The 14,817-nt window shown below is 36.1% G+C and overlaps 1 protein-coding gene across 7 annotated transcripts in view; it reads right to left on the reverse strand.

Annotated features, from left to right (window-relative positions):
- LRBA (LPS responsive beige-like anchor protein) overlaps positions 1 to 14,817 on the reverse strand; it is a 747,585-nt gene that overhangs the window by 615,827 nt on the left and 116,941 nt on the right. For all 7 annotated transcript variants that reach the window (XM_025267094.3, XM_044930515.2, XM_025267095.3 and 4 more), the window contains 4 exons: positions 11,991 to 12,159; positions 8,431 to 8,510; positions 7,033 to 7,095; positions 3,144 to 3,241 (listed from right to left, as the gene is read on the reverse strand). In XM_025267094.3, the coding sequence (XP_025122879.2) occupies positions 3,144 to 3,241; positions 7,033 to 7,095; positions 8,431 to 8,510; positions 11,991 to 12,159 (410 nt within the window). The remainder of the gene's footprint in view (positions 1 to 3,143; positions 3,242 to 7,032; positions 7,096 to 8,430; positions 8,511 to 11,990; positions 12,160 to 14,817) is intronic.

A 14,817-nucleotide genomic window follows, 5' to 3' on the forward strand; every position in this document is an offset into this window, starting at 1 on the left:
AAGCAGAAGTAGATGTTTTTCTGGAACTCTCTTGCTTTTTTGATGGTTAAACAGATGTGAATTATCACCCAGCTATCACCTTAATCCCTGAGTGGTGCGTGTACAAGAAAAACTTAAAGACGACGAGAGGTTTTAAAAATGAAGGGACAAGAGAACAACCACTTATAGAGGACAGGCAGAACTTGAAGACTGACCTTTCCTGCTAAAACAAAACACAAAAATCAACATTTGTTAACGGATCACAAGATGCAAAGTTTATAGGTTAGGGTTAGGGAGTATTTCCCAAATAATTCTATGAGGTCAGCATTTACTCTGACATTTAAATCAGTAGACTGAATAAAGTCAATTACCCTTCATAATGTGGGTACCTCATTTGAACAGTTAAAGGCCTTAATAGAAAAACAAAAACAAAAAAAAAACTGACCTCCCTAGAAGAAGAGGGAATTATGCCAGCAGACAGACTTCAATCTCAAACTGCAACATCAACTCTTATCTGGATCTCCACCTGCCAGCCTACCCAGCAAATTTTGGACCTGTCAGCTTCTACAATCACATAAGCCAATTCCTTAACATACATGTCTGTCTGTCTCTCTCTCTCTCTCTCACACACACACACTCACGCAAACACTTCTGGTTCTGCTTCTCTGGGAATTTCTGAAAATGCACTCCCTAAGTATAATGCATAAAGTCCTCTTCTATCTTATACACAAAGTATCGAAAAACAACAAATCAAAAGTTTGTAATAAAAGACTGGTTGCTGTTGTCATTCAGTTGCTAAGTCATGTCCGACTCTTTGCAACCCCAGGGACTGTAGCATGCAAGGCTCCACTGTCACCCACTATCTCCCAGTTTGCTGAAATTCATGTCCATTGGGTTGATGATGTCATCCAACCATCTTATCCTCTGCTTCCCCCTTCTCCTTTTGCCTTCAATCTTTCCCAGCATCAAGGTCTTTTCCAATAAACTGGCTCTTCGCATCAGGCAGTCAATGTATTGGAGCTTAACCAACAGCCCTTCAATCAATATTCAGAGTTGATTTTCTTTAGGACTGGCTGGTTTGATCTCCTTGCTGTCCAGGACTCTCAAGAGTTTTCTCCAGCAAAATCCAAAAACATCAATTCTTCGGCACTTAGCCTTCTTTATGGTCCAACTCTCCCATCTGTACACAACTACTAGAAAAACCACAGCTTAGACCATACAGACCTTTGTGGGCAAAGTGGTATCTCTGCTTTTTAATACACTGTCTAGGTTTGTCATAGCTTTTCTTCCAAGGAGCAAGCATCTTTTAGTTTCATGACTACAGTCACCATCCACAGTGATTTTGAAGCCTAAGAAAATAAACTTTGTCACTGCTTCCACTTTTTCACCATCTATTTGCCATGAATTGATGGGACCAGATGCCATGATCTTAATTTTTTGAATGCTGAGTTTGAAGGCAGCTTTTTCACTCTCCTCTTTCACTCTCATAAAAAGCATCTTTAGTTCCTCTTCACTTTCTGCCATTAGAATGGTGTCACCTGCATATCTGAGGCTGTTGATATTTCCCCTGGCAATTTTGATTCCTGCTAGTGATTCATCCAAGCCCAGCATTTCTGCACATAAGTTAAATAAGCAAGATTACAATATACAGCCTTGCTATACTCCTTTCCCAATTTTGAACCAGTCCATTCTTCCATGTCCGGTTCTAATTGTTGCTTCTTCACCCATATATAGATTTTTCAAGAGAGAGGTAAGGTGGTCTGGTACTCCCATTTCTCCCATCTCTTTAAGAATTTTTCACAATTTGCTGTGAGCCACACAGTCAAAGGTGCTAGTGTAATCAATGAAGCAGACGTTTTTCTGCAACTCCCTTGCTTTCTCCATGATCCATGGTATGGAAAATTTATTATAGCTAGATTATTAAATTACTTACTGTAGCTGATCACTCAGCAAAGTATGTGTTCAACTTTTGTGCTCCAAAAACCTTCTCATTAAATGAAAGACTTAAAACAGAAGTATTCTCTTTTGTTGCTGATAACTGTTACAGACTGAATATGTGCTCCCCAATTCATATACTAAATGCCTAAGCTCAACTGTAGTTGTATTTGGAGAAGAAATCAGTTAAGTTAAAGGAAGTCAAGACATACAAATGAGGCAAGAAAATACAGTCCGAAGGGGTAAATCTATCATCAGAACAAGACACAGATATGACAGAGAAGTTTTAAGTAGACAGGGAATTTAAAAAAACTATGATTAGGAGGTGGGGCAGGGGGGAATTTGGGAGAAAACAGATAACAAATAAGGATCTACTGTATAGCACAGAGAACTCTACTCAATACTCTGTAATGACCTACATGGGGAAAAAAATCTAAAAAAGACTAGATATATGTATAGTTACAACTGAATCACTTTGCTGTACACTTGGAACCAACAACATTGTAAATAAACTATACTCCAATTAAAAATTTAAATAAAAAACAAAAATTAAATGAGGTCATAAAGGTGGGTCCTGATTCAAGTGGATTAGCATCCTTATTTAAAAAAAAAAAAAAAGAGCTTTCTGCTTTCTCACTCGCTGTCTTTCTGCCCTGTACAGAAAGGTCATGTCAGCACAGTGGGAAGGAGGCTGCCTACACCCCAAAGGGAAAGCCCTCACCAGACACCAAGCCTCCCTTAAAGCACCTTTATCTTGGACTTACAGTCTCCAAAACTGTGAGAAAACAAATTGTTGGTGTTTAAACTGCCTGGTCTAGGATATTTTGTTACAGCATGCTGAGCAGACTAATACAATGATGACTTGGGACTGAGGCTGGAAGAGGTTATATTTTAAAGGAAAGATATAGAGATCTTCTCTTAGATCACAATTGTATATTACTATTCTAGGACCTAAAGACACATCTGTTAAGAGAATCTGACCTTACAATAGCTGTAAAACAGCATTAACTATACAAACACTGGAATGATTTCCCAGATCCATCCTCACATATTAAATAGTAACACAGCCTCTATCACTGAAGAATTTTTCAAAAAACGTAACACATGAAATAAAAGGATCTTATAACCTGTTTTATAGGATCCAGTAACAATTTTCATTTCTAAGAATCATTTAAAAACTAATCTCTTATATTAAATATATTAAAATTCTTGAAATGTTAAACTCTTACCGTAACCCGTTCCTTTGGTCAAAAGCAGGTATCATAGAGTTAGGATGTTCTGACATTAATGCAACAAGCAGCTGTAGCACATCCATTAGATTGTCATCCTAAAATTATTTTAGAATTTTTTTAAATAAGGAAAAACAACTTATTTGAACAATGACTACTTCTGTAATAATGAATTAGAATATCAAAAAAATAGGTAGGCTTCTGAACAAATACACTTGTTTAAAACACACTATTTAATATACATATTCATCTGTAGAATTCAAAATACACAACACCAAAGAGTCAATTTCATAATCAAAGATATAAAATGACTATTGTACTGTGTCAGGATTTCCTAAAACATATTCCACTGTTATAACAGGTATTGATTTACAGGTTTCTTTTTTTTTTTTTTAAGGAATGATTACATATCAAGAAATTGGCAGGGAAGGACAAACAAGCTGTTCTGCTTTATTACAACAAAGACAAACTGAAGCTTCACAATGCTGACAGACATTGGGAATATGGGAGTAGTGTTGGGGGCAGCTAGGACCACAATGTGCACTAAGTCTCTCAAGAAACTAGTTCTGAAACCAGATCTTATGGGAAATGATAACTAGACAGTTCTCACATCCTATCTGGGAAAAAGTGTTAGCACATCAGTCGTGTCCAAGTCTTTGCAACCCCATGGACTGTAGCTTCAGTCCATGGAATTCTCCATGCAAGAATATAGGACTGGGTTGCCATTCCCTTCTCCAGGGGATTTTCACAACCCAGGGATAAAACTTGGGTCTCCTGCACTGCAGGCAGATTCTTTGCCATCTTAGCCATCAGGGAAGCCCCATATTATCTGTGGTTAGTATTAAAGGTATCAGTACAGATTAGTCCCTCAGTCATGTCCAACGGCAACCCTAAGGACTGCAGCACACCAGGCTTCCCTGTCCATCACCAACTCCTTGAGCTTGCTCAAACTCATGTCCATCAAGTTGATGATATCATCCAACCATCTCATCCTCTGTTGTCCCCTTCTCCTCCCACCTTCAATCTTTCCAAGCATCAGGAAAGTCTTTTCCAATGAGTCAGTTCTCCGCAACAGGTGACCAAAGTATTGGAGCTTTAATCCTTCCAATGATTATTCAGGACTGATTTCCTTTAGGATTGACTGGTTGGATATCCTTGCAGTCCAAGGGACTCTCAAGAGTCTTCTCCAACACCACAGTTCAAAAGGATCAATTCTTCGGCGCTCAGCTTTCTTTATAGTCCAACTCTTATATCCAGACATGACTACTGGAAAAATCATAGCTTTAACTAGATGGACCTTTGTCAGCAAAGTAATGTCTCTACTCTTTAATATGCTGTCTGTCACCGCTTTTCTTCCAAGAAGCAAGCATCTTTTAATTTCATGGCTTTAGTCATCAACTACACTGATTCTGGAGCCCAAGAAAATAAAGTCTGTCACTGTTTCCATTTTTCCCCCATCTATTTGCCATGAAGTGATGGGACCAGATGCCATGATCTTTGTTTTTTGAATTTTGAGTTTCAAGCCAGCTTTTTCGCTCTCCTCTTTCATTTTCATCAAGAGACTCTTTAGTTCTTCTTCACTTTCTGCCATAAGGGTGGTGTCATCTGCATATCTAAGGTTACTGATATTTTTCCTGGCAATCCTGATTCCAGCTTGTGCTTCATCCAGCCCAACATTTCACATGATGTACTCTGCATATATGTTAAATAAGCAGGGTGACAATATACAGCCTTGATGTACTGCTTTCCCAATTTGGAACCAGTCCGTTGTTCCTTGTCCAATTCTGTTGCTTCTTGACCTTTACACAGGTTTCTCAGGAAGCAGGTATGGTGGTCTGGTATTACCAACTCTTTAAGAATTTTCCACAGTTTGTTGTGATCCACATAGTCAAAGGCTTTAGCATAGTCAATGAAGTAGAACCAGATGTTTTTCTGGAATTCTCTTGCTTTTTCTATTTTATTCTATGCTTTTTTTTTTGCTATTTTTTTTTGTATGCCTTTTCTATGTTTCTTTCTAGAATTCTCTTGCTTTTTCTATATCTGTATATGTGGTAATAATAAGCTTTTCATTTTTTAATTTGTCCAAGGCAGACATGATGTGATAAACACCACTAGACTCACCACCTGGGCCACAGAAACATATACTCCAAGCCCATCTGCGTACAGACTGCCTCTTGACATTTTTGAAAATGGACATTGCAGTGGTGGTGTGGGTCTCATCGCCCAAGTGGAGAAGAGGGAAGCAAAATTTTTTCTCAAAATTTTAAGGTGGGTTTTTGTTTGGGGCGGCATATTTTTCTCCCCTCTCTGGATTTGTACTTTTAAATCTTAAATGATACACTGTTAGGCATGACAGGCAGTTAAAGAAGCAATGGAGAAGTGTTTAAAACTCCTGTGTTAGCTAACAAGTTTCTGAATTTATTGCTGTATCTCCAGAGAGAAGGCTGGAGAGGGTAACAAGGAAGTGTATCAGCTACTGCAGCCTTAAAACAAAGTTGGTGTCTCTTTGGACTTTAAAATTGTTCCTATACAGCTTCTTTTATTTTTGCTTAATCAGATACAAAGGGAGACATGGGGGGGAAAGGTTACAAATGATCAATAAATGTTTACTGGGTGAACACACTTTTGTATATGGCATAATTTGATAACATTTGCAGAACAGCACAAGAATAAGCACATAGGAGTTCTGAAATCTACAAATTTCAAGAAAACCCTTCACAGTCTTTGTCGACTATTCCGTGTATCATGAGGGCCTTATTGGGCATTACTAACCCACAGATACAAAGGGAAGCAGCAGGCAGTCATCTCTATGGTGCCCTGCGTCCAGGTTCGTTCACTGCTTTTTAATTCTTGCTGTGGCAGCTACTTCAATATTTAATTCTCAATATGCTAAATAAATCATCTAGAGGTAGGGCACTGGAGCTTTGGAAAAGTGTGATTTGAAGGACCCAAAATATCTGATTTAATAGTTTCAGGGAAACAGATAACTGTGACTTCCAGTTTTCATTTATGAAATATTTTGGTCCCAAATGGTCAAGAAAATCTAAAGAGACTATCCTACTCAAGAGGAAAAAGAAATCATAATCATTAATGTTTCGGTCAAACATGATGCTACCAAGAAATTTAACCCATTCTTTTCTGTCCCAATTAACAAAGACAGATCCAAACCACATCTCTTATCTACTAATAATTTTAAAAGCCACTATTCTCATGCTGTAACAAATATGTTAACTCATAACACATGAATTATACACAGGAATATCAGTTAGCATATAAAAGCCACACTTTATATGAAATTCACTTCTAGATTTAACTTATACAAAATACATTTAATTGGATTATTTATTTAGACTACATCGGGCATATATCAAATTTTCCCAACTCTATAAAGGAAAAAACTCCAAACATTTCAACCTATTTAACCTCCTTTACAACCACATAATTTTAAATCAACTATAAATGAGTGATTTAACAGTCTTTGATTATGTAATATCAGTGGGAAGAGTATGTTAAGAATTCAAAAAAAGTCCAATCATTTGTAGTCATTTTTGTTGTCTATTTTTCCATTTATTATACTGGTATCTGGAAATACACTGAAAGTATTTTTTGGTTATTAGGTTATTCTTTAGTCTCATTAGGTTAATGAGATCTTATTTTAATACTTTTTAAAGCCTCTCATGCTTATTCACAGAGGCATGTTGTGGTAATAAAGAATATTTAAATGCAAATTGCTAAGATTTAGTTCCTAGATACATTTACTCTCCATTCTGAGCACAGATACAGGCATAGTTACATCATTAATGAGAGAGTTCTTTAACTCTTACATATAAAAAGGTCCATAATATAACTTCAAAAAATAAAATCCCAACATATAAAATTCACATGTTACCTCATGCATAGTGAGTAGATAATTAAGAATGGCCTGTAGTTCATCTTCCTTTACTCCATTATCCTTAAAAAACATAATACAAGTATTTTATACTTACATATAAAAAACTTTTTTGAAAAGGAAAATTACACACACAGATTTGCCAACTTGGTCAGTTGCTATAAACATAAAAAAATAATGTAATATAGAATCTAAACCAAAAAAAAAAGAATCTAAACCTAAAATAAAAACTCAGGGAAGCACTAAAGACATGCAGTAGGCTACACAATGTAGAAAGTCACAAGAGATTAGACATCAGCACTGTTTTCAGCACCTTATAATACAGATAGATGATAACCTATCTAGTAGAGCTTCAGAATCCTGAAGTAAGCAAAATCGATCATTGAGGGTAAGTATAAGGGTATTACACCTATCACTCATTTAAATACAGAAGATAACTTTTCTGTTTATCTTTTTCTATTAAATTTGGAGACTAAAATGAACAGTTTCTAAAATTACCAAGTTAAAATGTCAGGTACTAAAAACTGTAGTAATTTCAGTGGGAAAAACACTGCACTTTTTAGTATGAATGTATTATGAAAATTTTCCAAGCTACGGTACTATTAATCATAAAACAAACACAAAATCTCAAAAAAGAACAATAAGATAATTAGAAACAAAACACACTAGGAAAGAACATAAAGAGACAATGTAAAGGATAAATTTTTAAATAAATGGAAATAAGATAGCTGATTCTGAAAGACATACCAACAGTTAGGTCCATTTAACACAATATTATGCGGCAGCTAATAAAGCATTAAACTATAAAGAATACGAAATAAAATGATATAGGAAAATACTGAATAAAATATTGAGAATAAATATATTTATATGTTGGCATCTTATAAAACCAAAACACCTTCCTGAAAAATAATATTCAATTTTACTTTACTGATAGTGGAAGGAAATGGAACAAAATGTAATCATTTCTATCCAGTATGTTTTTATACAGGAAAATTATTTTTCAAAATCTGGATGTCAGGTACAGGGAATCTCTAAAAACGAAACCTCCTCCTTTTGAGCAGCTCTGTTGACTGCTGTATCACCAGGTCTAAGACTAAGTAGGAACTACTATCAACTCAGTAAATACTTGCTGAATGAAAGTATGAATACACTTGAACTCCAACAGAAATTCATATAATATATATTACAATTATCAATCTCTAATTCTGCACTAATGTTTATCAATATATGCCTAGGAAACAATAAGAAAAAACAAACAGAGAAATAAATACCTTTCAAAGTATTTTCCACTCTGTAAACCCATTAACAGAGCAAAGAATAAATAAACAACAGAGCAGTTTATGTGAAATTATGTTACAATAAACACATGCTATAGGATAAGAAATGTGAACTCACCTTCATTACTAATTGCTTAATAAACATCAACAAGAATGCTCGTAGAGAAAACATTTCTTTTTGATTAGGTCGTGGTCCATCTTTTAAAAAAAGACAAACACATATGCACACACATTGAGTATTTCAAAAACCTTGAAGCTAAGTATAAAATTCCCATTCCCAACAGTTTTTCCACTTACTTATAAGGAACATAAAGGTAACTCTCCTGAAGAGTTTAATGTCTCTAGAAAAAACAAGCATTCAATCTCAACGTGATTGCATATGTAGTGTTTCTAATGTACAAAATCAGTTACACAAAAACTGCAGTGAAGACATTTGTTTTTGACTAAGGTCAAAGGAATCTCAAAACAGAAAGATGAGGTAACAAATTTACATTTAGCTTTAAAAGACTCTCTGGGAATCTTACTATGGTAACATAAGTTTACAAAGGAAAAAGAGCAAAAGAAAGTCTAAACTTTACATGTGAACTTAGTATGAAAAAACTTTTCCACTGTTACCACTGTATAAGCTAATATAAAACCCTAAAAAAGTACACGTCAACACAATAACACCCATGAAGGCGGGAAACACCGTGCTGACCACCTCTGACGTCTCCTTCTCTTTTTGAAAAAGTCCTTGGTCACACATGGCTCACATTAAAGTCAATTTTCATGTCTGAAACATATAATTCCCAAACAGAAAGCTTTTGAAATCAAATACTCATTGTCCTAAGATCCTAACTCAGGTACTTGCTTGCCTTATATTTTCTGCAATTTTCCCCCCACTAATCATTATTTACAGCGAGTTCCTAGACCACCAAAGCAAAGGACCAACACGACCCTGAACAGATCAATTAAACTAGGAAGAAAATTGTTTAAAATTTGTTCCACATGACCATTCCTAGACAAAGAAAAGGTTATAGAGCTACAACAGAATCATAAAGTTTGGCCAGCTTTCTCACTTGAAGTATGAGACTTTCCCAAGATCACTAATCAGTTAGAAAATAAAGGCCAGAATATAATGCAAACACCCAGGACAGTACATGATGCACACCATCAGGAAACAATGATTTGGTTCTAGATCTGTGCAACATGCCAGCTTAAACAAGATCATGGAACTTTCATGTGTCCTCATAGCTTTCTAAATGATAGCATACTGTCTGATAATTAATCTAGTTTATTTTGAAAGGGATTTAAAAAAATATTGTACAAATATGAAACCTCATCTTTGTGAATCAATGAACAACCAAAGCGTGTAAGTAAAAAATCAGAATGTATATTGTTTCACTCTCCTGCATCTATCTCCTGATTTAAAACAACAGCCCTCAATTCTTATAAAGGGACTGAACCCATCTTCACACTCAGATCATGTGTTCTGGGGGTAAGAAGGGCCTCCTCTTCTGGGCAATCTGAAGAACACTGTCATGCAGATAGACACACGATGCAATCAGAGTCAGTGAGCAACAAAGAGACTAAAAGGACTTTTGCTGGAAATGCTCGATACAGGCAGATACTCTTGCTAGATTTAAAGTTGTGGGGATGTGAAGGTAGGGTGGCTGCTTGCTACTACAAAGAGAGAGACTACATGGAAAGAGCCAATACAGAAGAACTGGGAAATGGAGCGAGACAAGCTGACAAAATAGTAGGGGCCATACTCTGAGCCCCTGCACCAAATTCTACTGGAACTATCAGCCTATTAACCCTGGTTAACCCTCTTTTACGATATAAACCTGGAGTAACAGGCAAGTTTGACCTTGGAGTACAAAAGGAAGCAGGGCAAAGGCTAACACAGTTTTGTCAAGAGAACACACTGGTGATAGCAAACACCCTCTTCCAACTACACATGAGACGACTCTACACATAGATGTCACCGTATGGTCAATACCAACATCAGACTGATTATATTCTTCGCAGATGAAGATGGAGACGCTCTAATAGTCAGCAAAAATAAGCCCTAGAGCTGAATTTAGAAAAGGCAGAGGAACCAGAGATCAAATTGCCAACACATGTTGGACTAGAGAGAAAACAAGGGAATTCTAGAAAAACATCTACTTCTGCTTCACTGATTACGCTAAAGCCTTTGACTGCGTGGATCCCAACAATCTGTGAAAAATTCTTAGAGAGACAAGAATACCATACCACCTTACCTATCTCCTGAGAAGCCTGTAAGCAGGCCAAGAAATAACAGAACAGACATGGAACAAGTGACAGGTTCAAAACTGGGAAAGGAGTACAACAAGGCTGTATATTGTCACCCTGCTTATTTAACCTACATGCAGAGTACATCAAGAAATATGCTAGACTGGAGGAATCACAAGGTGGAATCAAGATTGCTGAGAGAAATACCAACAATCTCAGATATGCAGATGATACCACTCTAAAATCACTATGGATGGCAACTGCAGCCATGAAATTAAAAGGCACATGTTCCTTGGAAGAAAAGCTATGGAAAACCTAGACAGTGTATTAAAAACCAAAGACATCACTTTGCTGACAAAGGTCCATATGGTCAAAGCTATGGTTTTCCCAGTAGCCACATACAGATGTGAAAGTCAGACCATAAAGAAGGCAGGGTACTAAAGAAGTGATGCTTTCAAACTGTGGTACTGGAGAAGACTCTTGGGATTCCCTTAGACAGCAAGGAGATCAAACCAGTCAATCCTAAAGGAAATCAGTCTTGAATATTCATTGGAAAGACTAATATTGAAGCTGAAGCTCCAATACTTTGGCCACCTTATGTGAAAAGCCGACTGACTGGAAAAGACCATGATGCTGGCAAAGACTGAGGGTAGGAGAAGGGGGCAAAAGAGGATGAGATGGTTGGACGGCATCATCGACTCAATGGATGTGAGTCTGAGCAAACTCCAGGAGATAGTGAAAGACTTCCAAGGCCTGGCATGTTGCAGTCCATGGGGTCACAAAGAATAGGACGCAACTTAGTGACTGAACAACAATGAGCAATAATACAAACCAGTTTTAAGAAGGTTTGGCAATACTTTAAACAAGCCACTATTTGTCAAAATTTTTATTTTGACCCCTTCTATGAACTATTGACATAATAATGAACATTAGTCTTCCAATAAGTTAGTTCCGATTATACAGGAAAAAAATTACTGAAATTCTGTAGTTTCCTTAAATTAGTTATTAGAAGCAGATACTCCCTACTCCTACAAAAAAAATCTCCATTCTCTCAAAAAACACTGCTGTCAATGACTTTCAATGGAATAACTCAACTCAACATCAATACTAGTTGCTAATATAGAATTTTCTCTCATTCTCAATGCCTTAGAAATCATCCTAGTCATATTTGATCCCCAAAGAACTCATACTAGCAAAAGTAGCATTCTTCTATAAAAATAGTGAGCTGTTAATCTCTGTAAACCACAATTTAGGACAAACTATTAAAATTATCAGCAAGATGAAAATGAAATTTTGCCATGAAAAGATTTAGAAAAACTTTCAGAATAATGTATTGTTTTAGGAAAAAAAGAGATGGAAGAAAGAGGGAGGGAAAGGAGGAGGGAAGAGAAAATCCTGAATTTGCATATATATGTAACATAATATACAGATGAGATGAAATACCTAATCCTTTTGGGGTAATGCCACTCCGATCCTGAGGGTTCACTGCCCAGTAGTAGTACTTCAGTGTATGCATTATGAGAAGCACTGTGCCAACTCTCCGAATGGCATTATATATGTTGACTGTACCAATGAATTCCGTGGACAGGTAAGTATAGAGTGTCAACTGCACCTAGAGAATCAAAATGAAGAGCTCAAATCAAAGAAACAGACCAGCATTTTAACGTTCTTTCCAGTAATACTCTCAGGTTGCTCTATTCGGACCACACTCGTTCTAAAAAGTAAGCTGCTTAATTAGCTTGATAGTAACCTCCATGTTAACAGACAACATATAGCCACTGACACATATCCAGAAGCACACACACTCCTTACAAAACAAAAGCAGGCAAATGCTTCTGTTACAGCAGCACTATGAAGTAAACATCCCCACATACACCATGTTTTTGCAGCACTATTCCTATAGTGCTGAGAAAACTGATTCCTATTTAGCAATCAGCAATTATTCATGAACTTACACACTTCTTTATAATAAACCTACTATTTATACTTTGCATAACTGTTCTCAAAAGCTAGAAATTGTCTTTGTTCTGGAGAAAACTAGTAGCTGGAATAACTCATAAGAAATTAAAAAAACAAGCAGGAATAACTAAAAAACAGATCAAAAAAAGAAAATCATACAAAAATATGTAAAGCCTATCTTAAGAAATATTTATTAGAAAAAAAGAATTTTGTTATAGCAGCTCATTACTACAAAGACTGTAATTATAATCTTAGCACAAAATAAAAACCACTTTTGTTCTACTTTCATATCAAAATCAAGAATTTTTCACTGCATTACTAGTGGATATACTTTATAAACTAAAAAATATTAAGGAAGGCATTAAATTTGACTAAAACTGAAACTACTCCTGATCATTTACAATGAATATTTATGTTTAAACATAATGGACATTCCCAGATGCTGAGGGCATTTTCCTTTTTAAGCCTGAAAGATAAAAATTAGGTGCCTATATTCCAGATGCCCTATAAACAAACAATCAAGCTTAAATGAACAAGGGAGTCAATCAGTAACAGTACATGGTCAAGAATGGCAGACTCTGAGCCCCTTAAAACCAAAGTCTGAAAGATGGCTGTAGTTTGCTGTTGTTGTTTAGTAGCTAAGTCATGTTTGAATCTTTGCCAACCCATGGACTGTAACCTGCCAGGCTCCTCTGTCCATGGGCTTTCCCTGGCGACAACACTGGACTGGGTTGCCATTTCCTCCTCCTGGGGATCTTCCTGACCCAGGGATAGAATCCACATCTCCTGCATTGAGAGGTAGACTCTTTACTGCTGAACCACCAGAGAAACCCAACTGTAGTTTAGAAAATCATAAACATGCTATAATCCACAGAGTTGCTGAAAGATAACATCATTTTGATGTTGCTACTGCTGTTCAAATAGACAGCCCCAGCTTACTTGTTATTGAGGATATACAGAATTTTCTATGACATGATTCAAATTCTTAAGTGTGATACTTCAATCAGAAAATATTTACCTTCACCTATATTTGTACCACTGTATTACTAAATATACAATGGTGCAGACACTGTCCCTCAGTAGCTAAAAATCTAATGGAAAAGATTAAACATACACACAATTTTAAGTGAAAAACCAAAGGTAATAAATACCCCTACTGAAACATAAGAAAGCTCATGTGGCAATATGTAATTAATTGCAAAATGAGTGCCATAGAGCTATTGAATACTATTAATTCAGAGGCCAGAGAAATTATTTTAGGATAAGCTAAAAGAGTCAAGAAAAGTTTCACTAGTAGAGTAGATATTAAGGTAGGCTTTGAAGATGAGTAGTTCTAACAATAAGGGGAAATTTCAAATAGAGAAAATTGTAGATAACACAAAAAGCTTCCCTAGATCTAGAACAACCATCCTCAATCTTGCCTGCATTAAAATACCTGGAAAACATTTTTAAAGTACCTGTCTGGGTCTTGTCCCAGACCAATTAAATCAGAATCTAGGGAAGAGGGAGTGAGAGTCTGTTTTCATTTAAAAAAAAAAAAACCTTTACCAACTAATTCTATAGACAGCCAAGATTAAGAACCACTGCTCTAGGATAACTTTTGGTACCCACCTACCCATTGAGGATAACTGATTTTTCATATAGAAAGCCTAGAAAGAACTGGCATGAAGACTTAATGCTTTATTCTGAAAACAAAGAGAAACCATTACAAATTTGAGGGCTAAGAAATGTTCTGATGAGCATGACTGTGATATGTTGAAAGCATGAAGGAATTCTAACAAAAAGTGAAAAACCAAGATATGGAAAACTGGAGAAAGTCAGTTTCCTGAGAATGATACTACAGATAAAGAAAAATTAATAGGATTGAACAGCAACATACTGAGGTAAATAAGAACAGTGACCTCAGGATCGTGCATATTCTGATTATGAATAATTCTTTACTCTATATAATCTAATAACCACACAAATTATACATGAAAATGTCTTTCCCATCACACCTAAATTCTGTGTATGAGAGCAGGAATCAGATCTGTCTTATTCACCACTGTATCCATAGGGCCGGCCACTCAACAAATGAAAGACTATTGTCTACAAGAAAACTCATCTCTCGTGTTAGGTCATTTTTAAAAGACTGTCTCTGAGCAAATCAAACTTAAATGCGTATTATAAATGACTGGGAGCAGCCTGTTCCAAAAGCAAAGATTGATTCATACGACCATACCCTCAACTTTGTAACCAGAGGTGAATTTACCATGAAGCTAATGAAGCTTAAATTTTATGCCCACTCACCTACACATATTCCTTGCAAAAT

This window comes from Bubalus bubalis, chromosome 17, assembly GCF_019923935.1.
Source record: "Bubalus bubalis isolate 160015118507 breed Murrah chromosome 17, NDDB_SH_1, whole genome shotgun sequence".
Classification (NCBI taxonomy): domain Eukaryota; kingdom Metazoa; phylum Chordata; class Mammalia; order Artiodactyla; family Bovidae; genus Bubalus; species Bubalus bubalis.